At 47.7% G+C, this 11256-nt stretch overlaps 1 protein-coding gene across 1 annotated transcript; it reads right to left on the reverse strand.

Annotated features, from left to right (window-relative positions):
• Positions 1 to 8567: 8567 nt before the first annotated feature.
• Positions 8568 to 10146, reverse strand: LOC136464666 (uncharacterized). The gene is made up of 2 exons (XM_066463630.1): positions 9979 to 10146; positions 8568 to 9329 (listed from the first exon to the last, which is right to left on the reverse strand). Exons 1-2 carry the CDS (start codon positions 10095 to 10097, stop codon positions 8720 to 8722), a joined length of 729 nt encoding a protein of 242 aa, XP_066319727.1. The 5' UTR covers positions 10098 to 10146; the 3' UTR covers positions 8568 to 8719.
• Positions 10147 to 11256: the final 1110 nt, after the last annotated feature.

Consider the following 11256-nt stretch of genomic DNA (forward strand, 5'->3'; position numbering starts at 1 on the left):
TCTGGACACGGTAGCACGTTTCGTTTGTATTTGACAAACTTTGTCCGATTATGGAATAACTAGGCTCAAAAGATTCGTCTCGTGATTTACAACCAAACTGTGCAATTAGTTATTTTTTTACCTACATTTAATGCTCCATGCATGCGTCCAAAAATTGATGTGACGGAGAGAGAGTGAAAAAACTTTGGAACTTTGAAGCCATCTAAACAAGGCCTAAGTTGGACTTCAATACTGTTCTGTCTTATCCACTGTGTAGGGGCTCAGTAACCCTATTTGTCTATGAATGACGTTGGGATTGAGTCTCAGTGACTAGTCAACATGTTTTTGTAATTCCAGGATTTGACATGTGAAAGTCCACATGTGTTGTCCATTTATGTCCTGATATCATCATCTTCTACAATGGTAGTAGATTATAAGTTACCTTAATTTTGTCCGTATGTGATTGGTATGTGATTAATGTTTTATTTCATATGCTCTATGATTGGACATACTTCACAAAAAAAGCTATGCATTTTCCTATTTTTTGGTGAGATTTGTCTGGACATGGCCACCCACGGTAGGAGGCAAGTCGGCCCCTACTGCTGCCTGCTCCGCATTCGACCCAACGCTGTCGCTGCGCCTGGACGCAGAGCGAGCCGGTCGGGACGTGGCGGATGATCGGAGCTCGTTGCCTCGCTCTCTATTATTAAGACAGCTGGAACACCGCCTCTCGTGCTTGCTGCTCCCGTGGAGGACGAAGCCCCCGAAATGCCATCTCCTGGGTGTTCCTGTGGGTCGCTAGGCCTTGACACGGGGCGGTCCGGTTGAGATGTGGCGGAGGATCCGATGATGGTGGAGGTTGTTGCCGCACTCCCTATTATCCAGACAGCTGGAGCACCGACTGAGCACGAAGCCCCCAGAACGCCAGCTTCACCTATGCTTCGTTGTGGGTCGCCGCACACGGATAGGCCGGCTTCGGATTCCTCTAGGGATGGCGCCTTGGTGTCCTTCATCGATACCATCAAGCTGCCGCTCGAGCAACCGCTTATGGTGTCACCGCCTAGGCTGCGCATCACCAAGGACCCCAAGGCTACTGATGATGGCGATTTCATCCCCAAGCGCAGCGCCCGTTTAGCAGCTAAGAGCAAGTTCAGAGCAACAAAGTCGGACGCCCAGGCAAGAATGGTGCTCCTGAAAAAGTTCGGGCTTGAGGAGGTCGAGACGGAGAAGCCTGATGAGGCGTCCTTTGAGGAGTTTCAGCAAACTTTCACCACGCTGCTGCCCCCCTGGAACACGGGAAGTCATGGAGGCCCTCTTCCGGGGAGAGACCAGCGTCGTGCGACGGACGTTGAATAGGCTAAGCGTTTCTACAGCTTTGCCTTGTACCCACAGTCACAAATTCTAGTGTCATATAGTCCTTTGTATGTGTTGCAGTTGCTAGGCTCTAGCTCTGGCGTGTCGACGTTCTTGGTTGGTCTTGAATGCTAGCATCTTGCCAGCGGGTGTGGAATGTGGCAGAACTGCCTAAAATAACTCACTTCCGGAGGTGGTTGTCTTCCATTAGACATTAAACACCCCAAGAGTGAGCTAATTTAAACAGTTCTGTCGAGCACACCCCATTGGAGAACCCGAAAATCTATATTTTTCAACAGGATCATAAATGAGAGAATAAAACTTACAACATTTTAGCCATTTCTTACATCACTTTCCGTGCAACATCAGAGTATAATATTTATTGTTTATAACAGCGGAATATAACAATGTTATCAGAGTTTTAGCGGAAATAAAATCATTTAATGACAAGTCAAACATTAACATGATGATTCGTTATGTACATCATAACAGGTTATAAGTTTTTCCATTGTAAAATATTTTGGGTGGAAGTTTTAAATAAACTCTATGTCCGTAACATTAAGAAAATCCTCGTTGAGCCCACAAGGAGGTTTCCGTACACAAGTGTCAGCTCTAGCATCCACCTGTCACCTACAACAGGGTAGAACAAACCCTGAGTACTTAATTGTACTCCGCAAGACTTACTCATCAGGAGGAAAGAAAAAACTCCAAGGATATGCAATGCTATCTGGCTTGTGGATTTATTGCATCTGCAGGAGCATTATTAAAGGAGCGTCCTTATATTCAATTTTATTAGCAGTCATCATTAGTTCATTAACTAATCATTCTATGTAAGCATCTATGCTACTTTTCAAGCAGCTGGTAAGTGATCAGGACCATTTTAGCATCTTTCATATTCCAGTTCTTACTACGGCGCTAGATCGTAACTAAGCCATACCGTATCACACGGCGATTCGTGAACCAATGTATCCCAGCTGGGTACCCTGAAATACATGCTCCGCTTGTACCCTAGGAACAAGCAGGACTAACCCACCACTCTCCTGTCAAGGGGTTTAGGTCCACATCCAAACTTGGACTCTAAGCCCCCACACCTGAGTCCTGAACTCAGTGTGGTGCTTAGACCTCCACCATCCCCGCCTCTAATCAGTTAGTCCGAAAAAAGTCAGAACCCACGACAAGAGAGCAATGAGCCTTCTCGCTCCCAAAAGCAAGTATGTGCTCAGGATAATAAGTCTGTGACCTGACTAGAATTCAATGCAACGGCCAGTTCTTAACCGACACGGGCAGGGAAAACAGTGTAACCAAGCTATGCCCCGTTGGCCGCAGGACACAACCTCTTACACCCAACAATACCGGTACCATATCTCTGCTCGGTCTCTATTTATCATTCATATATATTTCATGTGATAGTAATATAATGACAACAATAATATCTTTCCTATCTCTCGCGAGTGACAGACAACCACTCGACTTCCACCGAAGTCCTGTAGCATAGCAATCTACATAATTCTGTCATACTAGTAAGACTCATAGGATAAGGATATATGCAAGCGGTTTTCATTCAACTCCTTAAAACTTAATGCACAAGCATAAGATAAAGTGTAGAATAATAGAGGTTATGCGTCGGGGCTTGTCTAGGTAAGATATAACCAAAAGTTAGCATTCTATCAAGGTGACACGATCATCAAGGCACCATCTTTTCCGCTACCTCGGTCAACTCCATGATCCATCGTTGTTCCTATTATGATATACGTGGATGCAACGTAGAGACGCAATTAATCAACGGTAATCGCAACTCTTAAATATGCGATTACGCTCCATAAGCTAACAAGCTAGCTTTAATGACTAACGTGCTGGTCTACGTATCCACGTCGTCAAGTAAGGCTTTGTCTACAGAAAAATGTTTTAGTTCTAAAATCCCAATGTGTTTTGGCATTTAATTGATTAAATATATATTTTTGAACTAGGGCTCATTTAGCTACCTTAGCAAACTAATTATTATGGAGCTACAAAAATTATAGTGAGCACCTCATAATGTTAGGGATTTACTGTGAAAGTTTCAAAGCCAACACTATCACCAATTTATCACAACAATTCCTACAAATTTATATTTTGACAATATTAAGTATCTCAAATTAATTATATAGCTCCAAAGAATATTATAAAACTATGTGAACAAAATATACTAGTAGATAGATCATGATTTTAGGAACCTGACAAAATTAGTTTCATAATTTTTGGTTAACTACACAATTTATATTGAATTTACAAATTTACCTTAGAAGTTAAATTAGAAAATGCTTTAGAAATAAAAAAGAGCCGGCGACAACCGATTCGGTCCAACAGCCCAGGCGGCTCGCGCGGAAATGGTCGTGCGCGTAGCAGGCCAGCCCAACAAGCGGCCCGCGATAGGAAACCCGCGCGCGCACCCGCACATTTGTAGAAGAACCCCCAGCTTCACAGAATATCGCGCGACATTACGGAACGCTATTACACCATAGAAGAGCTTTGCACTAAGAACCCTCGAAAATGTTGCCTTCACCACGAGGAGACCCCTGCTCTACCCCATGTTCGTCGGCATGGCGACCAGCGGCATGGGCGGCTGCGCTAAGCACATGAAGCTCTCTACGACGGGGATAAAGGAGCTGACCTCTACCTACCGCTAAGCGCGCATTCCTAGGTGGTGGTTGGGAGCCTAACAGCGACTTCTATCGCGCTGCTCACGACGATGGACCAACCACCACAGCGGCGCGAGCGTTCTAGCAACCTAGAGCCACTAACGGACTAAAAGGATGGTGATTGAGCATCAACAGCTTACAACGAACATGATCGAGGTGATGGTTAAGCCGAAGATGGCCCCCGTAGCACTAGCCATGTGCGCCTGCACCTCACGGTGGCGTGCCGAGCGTGGCACCGGCGCATCACCGCGCCGATGGTGAGACTCCTAGACAAAACAGCACGAGCACCAAGTGGAGGGGGTCAATGCGAGTTTATGGTCTCAAACAATCAAACTTCTATCGCTCCAATCCTACCTCTGTTCCTAGTTCCCGGTCACGGCGGCGACCATGGCCCGCGATGGCAAAATGCTCAATTGGCCGTCGATAGCCCTTGGCCGGGGATGGGAAAGACGGAGTGCTTAGTGGGCTTCTAAAGCCACCTACTGGAGCAAAGAATCGAGTCACGGAGGACCAGAGCTTAAGCGGATTGGAGGGCGGCTAGACGAGCTCTAGTCGTGCCATGTCGTGGAGAAGCACCCGCACGTAGGCGGATGGCTTAAGATGGCCAACTCAGATCTCCTGCTGCGACAAGATGAAAGGTCCTCGTGTGGTTTTGGTAATTGAGTGACAACCTAGGTAGACTAATTGTGTTTATGTGAGATACACAGGTAATTAGTCCACAGATACATATGTGTGAGCAACATATGCCATGAAGGTAAAAATGGCTTGGAGATGTTGCAAAGCTCACACATGTGATGATGAAGGAGCTTATTGCACATGAGACATGACATTGAGTCATGTGATCAAGGTGGAGAAGATCAAGACATGACTTGGCTTGATGGACTGGTTGCAAGCGTGAAGGGCAAGTCGGAGGCTTTGGAGCAATGGACCGCGTGGCGGTGAAGGTTAAGCAAGACTTGGCGCTGATGGATGAAGACAACGGTGAAAAGCAAGTGAAGTCAAGATCGATGAACCAATATGATCATGTGATGATATGAAGTGGATCATATCATTGTTGATTGTGTTGGTGCATATGTTGCATCGACATTGGAGGAGATGGAATGGAATGCGCAAGGCAAAGGTATAACCTAGGGCATTTCATTTTACCGGTCATAGGTGTGTAGAGAAGTTTATGACCGAGTTTAGGATAGATGGCCGTACTATCAAGAGGAGCAAACTTGTTTGCATATCGGTCATCTAGTGCCACTCGAGTGATCTAACTTTGCATCGTCGCTAGGATTGAGTAGCGTGGCAAGTTGAGTGGCTAATTCTTTGAAAAATGATTGTGAAAATGCTAACACACATACACATGGTGGTGTACACTTGGTGGTGTTGGCACATTTATAAAGGAGATGAAGTTGGAGTTGATGTGGATCAACTCGGCGATGGAACGGAGGCGAGAAGGGTTCGTAACTCCACCAGCGGAGTGTCCGCCCGTAGAGTGCGGATAGTCCGACGGTACCACCGGCGCACTAGACAGAAAAGATAGGGTCTCATAGAGTGCACCGGACGCTGGTCACGCAGTGACCGGACGCTGGGGTCCTACGTCCGGTCAATGGTGACAGACAGCGTGCAGGCGTCGGTCATCGACCGGATGCTGGCACTGGAAGTGACCGGACGCTGGCTGTGTGCGTCCGGTCAAGATGACGTATGGTGACGCAGGTAGAGTAGAGTAGCTGGAAGTGATCGGACACTGGTGCTATGTCCGATCGCGACCGACCGGACACGTTCGGTCATGTCTGGTACCTTACTGGAAACGACTGGACGCTTGAGTTGCTGCGTCCGGTCAGTTTGAGCTGCTACGTCCGGTCGACAGATGACCGTTGAGATCGGGCGAACAGTATTTGAAGCAGGGACACATGGCGTGCATCGCACGACCGGACGCTGAGGTCCAGCGTCCGGTCGCTCGGACCGGAGCGTCCGGTCGTCCTGACTTTTGCTCAATGAAGGTGTAACGGCTCTATTTGTTTGTGGGGTTATAAATAGAAGCCATGGTCAGCCTTGGGCCAGTAGCGGAGCACACTAGAGCCTTGGTGGCTTGTGTAGTAGTGCTTAGGAGCCCTCCATCTCACATATACTTGATAGTGATCATTCGATTGTGCGAGAGAGCGATTCTAGTGCGATTGCATCGTGAGGTTGCATCGAGTGGCACTAGGTGATCGAGTTGCAAGCCGGTGGTGCTTGTTACTCTTGGAGGTTGCCACCTCCTAGACGGCTTGGTGGTGGTCTCCGTTGAAGCCCGCAAGAAGCTTGTGCGGTGCTCCGGAGAAGAGCTTTGAGAGGAGCATTGTGCTCGCCCCGCGGGAGCCGCGAAGAGCAACTCTAGTTGAGCGTGTCATTGGGCTACCCTCACTTTCGGGGTAGGTTCTTGCGGTGCCCGACGTGCGGGCTTGGCGGGTGATGCCAATTAGCCGCCGAACCACCAAGTGAGCGGTCGACACAACGGGGACTAGCGTGTTGGCAAGCACGTGAACCTCGGAAGAAAAATCACCGTGTCAATCTTGTTCTTCCCGTTGGTTTGCAATCCCCTTTCACAAGCTTGTATTTATATTTCATATACATTGTGCTTGTGTAGTTGCTCTTGTAATTAGTTAGCTTGTGTAGCTCACTAGTTACCTTCTTGCTTGTGTAGCATAGAAGTAGCTCCTTTGCGTGGCTAATTTAGCTTGTGTAACCTTGTTAGTCACATTACTTAGTTTGTGTAGCTAAGTAATTGCACTCTCTAATTTAGCATTGGTTGCCTTGTTATTGAGCATTGCTAGTGAGCTTAGGTGGCTTTGTGCTTTTGCTTACTAGCTTGTGTAGGAGCTCCCTTGTTGCTTGAAGTACTAGTGGCATAGGTTTATGTGACCTTGCATCTAGAATTGGTTAGGTGAGCTCTAGCTAGCCCGGCACCTTTGTTGCTTAATTAGTATCTTTGGAAGGTGCTAGAGAACATAAATAGAGGGGTGTAGTCTTGGCTAGACCGATAGTTTTAATTCCACACTTATTTCGGTTAGCTGACGTGATTATTTTTAGAAAGGACTATTCACCCCCCCTCTAGTCCGCCATCTCGACCTTACACAAGAGCACATGCATGCGATTGGTGAACAGGAGGCATTGGCACGACACGCTTAACTCGAAGTGACCGGACCCAAGCCGGGCTCTCCACGGCGGCTAGCGAGACAAGGCAGGGTAAGGGAGCGTCCCATCGCTTCTGCAGTCGAGCCACCGGTTCGACACGATGGCAGGGCTCCAACACATGGACCGTGTGATAGGTAGAACGAGGGGCGGAGTGAGCCCCACGTCGACCACGCACTGCAGCCGCAACCACGGCACGGACTGACGGCCAGCAGCGCGCCCGCACCACCCACAGCAGCGACCGCGCCCAGGCGGCCAGCCAAACGGGACGACGCACATGCAGCAATGGGACTAGCCGAGACCAGCCGAGACCAGCCCATGACTGCCGCTCTGGCCGCGGCGCGAGCTCGACACCCACAACGTCTGCACGCGTGGTGACCGAGACCACGGAAGCCAATTACCGAAACAGTGACGAACACGCTTTTTAAAGCATCACAAAGACCGCTAACGACTTCAGATGCAGTTCGACTAATTTCCCTAACCTAAAGGCAGCAGTATCAACTACCAGGCGAAGCAATCACGAAGGTCAAGGAGCAACTCAAGGAGGAGATGGCTGCATGCCAGCATGGGCTCATCACAGCAAACTCTAGTTCACGAACATGGCAGTGGAACGTGATTCACCGCACGTTCTAAGGAGTTTTGAGAAATTTTTAAGGGTTTAAGTTGACATCCAACTCAACTACGACCTACACCTCACCCAAGCGCTAAGTTAGAAGCAACCAATGATACAAGGACATGATTTTAGTGCTTAACCATTTTTGTCGGAATTCAAATACCAAAATGGCATTGCCTATGACCATTTCAGACCTAGAAAATTTAAAGGCTTGGTTAGAACTAGCAACCACTAGCACTTTTGTCATGATTTTTAAAAGGTCAAAACTTTATTAACCTTAACCAACACCTACTTCACGCAATAGTCCATACATTATACCAACCCGTAGAAGCAAGATATTTAAGCATTATTTAACTATTTTGCTCAATATAATTTACCAAAATGGTACTTTAAACATAAATTCAAGTGTTCGGCGACTTAACGAAAAGAGCTTATCTTAATGTCAAGTTTGATTTTAGAGCTCCCAAACACTAGTTAACAATATCTATTTTTCAAAAGTTAAAGTTGCATTGTCATCTACCAAGTTTGTACTTCCAACTTTATTTAAGTGTCACGTGCATGTTCTATGGTATTTTTGCTTATTTGGCGGCAGAGACGAGTGTGCTCACCGTCTGAGAATCCGATTTCTAAGAACTATAGCTACCAATTCGAGTTCCTCTGAGTAGATCGGTAACAGGAATATGCAACTAGACATAAACTATGTAGAATTGGTGTTCTGGATCATTTTGGCTCCTTCTCTCTCTCTCTCTCTCTCTCTTCTCTCTCTCTCTCTCTCTCTCTCTCTCTCTCTCTCTTCTCCCGAGCAGAACGAACAGAGTGCAGTGCAGGAATCACAACAATTTTCAAATCTGAATCCATATTGTTTCTGTACTCTATAATACCTCACCGCCGACGAAAATTATTTCCACTCATCCATCGATCGAAGCGCAAAGCAGTTTCACTCATCGAAGTGCGAGGCATGGTGGACGCACATGAGCCACTCGCCATTGACCTTCTCGAACACGTTGGTGGCCAGCTGCTTCCCCCAGCTGGTGCTCCCCTTGGTCCTGACCATCTCCAGGCAGGTGACGTAGCCGACGCCGCCCCGCACGCGCACCTCCACGTCCCGCAGGTCGATCTGCAGCGGGAACTCGTAGCCGGCGTCGCACACCATCTCCCAGCTCTGCATCACCATCTCGTACCCGGAGATCCGCCCCGCCGACGGGTGCACCACGTAGACGTGGTCGCCCCTGGCCCAGGCCTTGTGCATCACCACCAGGTCGCCGTCCTTGAACGCGGAGTAGAACCGCGCGTTCGCCGCCAGCACCGCGGACCGGCCGTCCTCCTGCAGCACGCGGAGCTCGTCCCGGAGCGCCGCGGCGCGCGCGTAGTCCTCCTCCTCGATCGCGGTCTCGAGCTCGCGTCGCAGGGAGTCTTCGTCCGGGCCGCCGCCGGTGGCCACGGTCTCCTCCGTGCTTGGACGCCCTTCGGCTTCCCCGCTCTTGACGTGAGCGGTTGTGAGCCTTGTGACTCGGTGCGGACAGGTGCTTGCCGTTCGGAGCCCTGCACTGATGGACGCCGAGGAAATGTTAGTTACAGCAGCAGGTTGTCACAATGGCCGCATTTACATTGTTGTAAAAAAAAAGCCTGTATTTACACATTTCCAAAGGGAAAGAAAATCGATGCAAAACAACAAAAAATTATGAAACCGATGACGTGAGTGCACATACGCTAGATTGAACTTGATGAAGACAGAGAAGAGAGGAAGAGGAGAAATAGGCAAATTTGTTTCGATTCAGATAATCTTCTCGGGCCACCTATTTTAGGAGTAAAGCTAAACATCATCAGGAAGACCAAAGCCAGAACAGAGGTTACATTATTCATTGGAAAAATTGTAAAAAGAAGAAGACATCTTCTATTGGTTTGCATAAACTACTACTAGTATGTCTCTGATGCTGCATTTCCTTATTGTGAATTTGTGATGATGTGACTGGGGGAAGAACTCAAACCCTTAACGACGAGCTTAAGCATGTCTAGTCAATACAAGAGGCACACATCAAATTAATCAAATCCGAGGTCCCAAATTTGCCCCTAAACGCCTACTGCAGACACGCGGAAAGCAAGCATAACCCAATTTCGCTGAATTATTTCTCGAGCGCTCGACTAAAGAACATTCTGCAAAATAAGGCAAGACGGAGTTCAGAGGTGGGGCCTCACAAGCGCTTCGCTCCAACACGGAAGCAGCCTCCTGCTGCCGATGCGGAGGTCGCAGGAACCGCAGACCGCCACGAAGCCCACGCCGGAGAGGTTGTCGTCGCCGCCGCAGCCGCCGCCATAGCAGTGGAAGGATATGGCCTTCGCTGTGAGAGTGGTGGACGGGTAAGGTTTCTCGTTTCCTCTGTTTTCTGCTCCCTCTTCCTTTCTCTGGGCCTTTTAGGCTGCTGATAGTTGGGCCCAAGACCAAGCCCAACTGCCCAACAGCTGATAGTTGGGCTTTCAAAGGTCCTGCGAACTGTGTTAGTCATATGGATCTTTTTTTTCCCGAAAGCATGCATTAGCACTTGCTTCGTTAAATGAAAGTGGAAAAGTTACAAATCGAGTCATAATCACGGCGAGTTGCCGCAGTCATGATCACGGCGAGTTGCCGTTTATGACTGGGAGCACACACAACATGGTCACTATTCACTACTACTGCACTGCTGCAGTGTAGATCAAAAAGGCCAACAGAAGGGCACAGGACGAGATCTGCATTTTCATCGGATTACGTGTTTATTTTAGCCTTTATATTAATCTATTTTAATCGCAATACGTACAGGACCATCTTTTTGAGAAATAACCCTTCACTTGGCTTGGTGTGACTCCTTGCCACTCCAATTTACTTGGTAAAAGAATCGGTTGACGGAGGGTATGAGCGTCCACGTAAAACTCTTCTGACCCTCTAGGATGCCTTTAAGACATGTTATATCAATCTATTTTCTCTACTTTAATACAAAGACGCGCAAGCCTTTTGCGTGATCGAGAAAAAAAAAAGACTAAAGGAGGCTTGAATAGTCTACTAATATTTCTATAGAGCACACTAAACTTGTTAGATAATTAGGAACTCTAATAATCATTACTCAAGCCTAGTCTAACAAAAGCATCCCTACACAAGCCAGGAGCAAAGCTAAGGAATTAGCAAGCCAAACAAGCAATCTCCTGCACAGTTCTAGTAAGTAAAGTAAACAACAGGCTAATCACTAGAGCATTCGGTGCCCCCAATACCAAATCATACAGATATATAGGCACTAAAGTGTCCTTAGTTTTCACGGATATCCATGCAACATACACCAAGTTAAATCCAATATCTCAGGGGCCTTGAAAACCAAGTGTCCTCAATGCAACTAACATTTTGTCATTATCATCACTACCGGAGACCGGCTCTTTGCCGAGTGCCAGGTGGTTTGCCGAGTGTTGTTTTTCGGGCACTCGGCAAAGCCGCCTTTGCCGAGTGTTTTT

Source organism: Miscanthus floridulus, chromosome 7 (assembly GCF_019320115.1).
Source record: "Miscanthus floridulus cultivar M001 chromosome 7, ASM1932011v1, whole genome shotgun sequence".
Classification (NCBI taxonomy): domain Eukaryota; kingdom Viridiplantae; phylum Streptophyta; class Magnoliopsida; order Poales; family Poaceae; genus Miscanthus; species Miscanthus floridulus.

Excerpts from the sequence above, each read along its gene's own strand:
- LOC136464666 (XM_066463630.1), bottom strand. The coding sequence starts at position 10,097 with ATGGCGGCGGCTGCGGCGGCGACGACAACCTCTCCGGCGTGGGCTTCG. Across the intron at positions 9,330-9,978 it reads CGTGTTGGAGCGAAGCGCTT|TGCAGGGCTCCGAACGGCAA; the intron begins GTGAGGCCCCAC and ends GGCGTCCATCAG.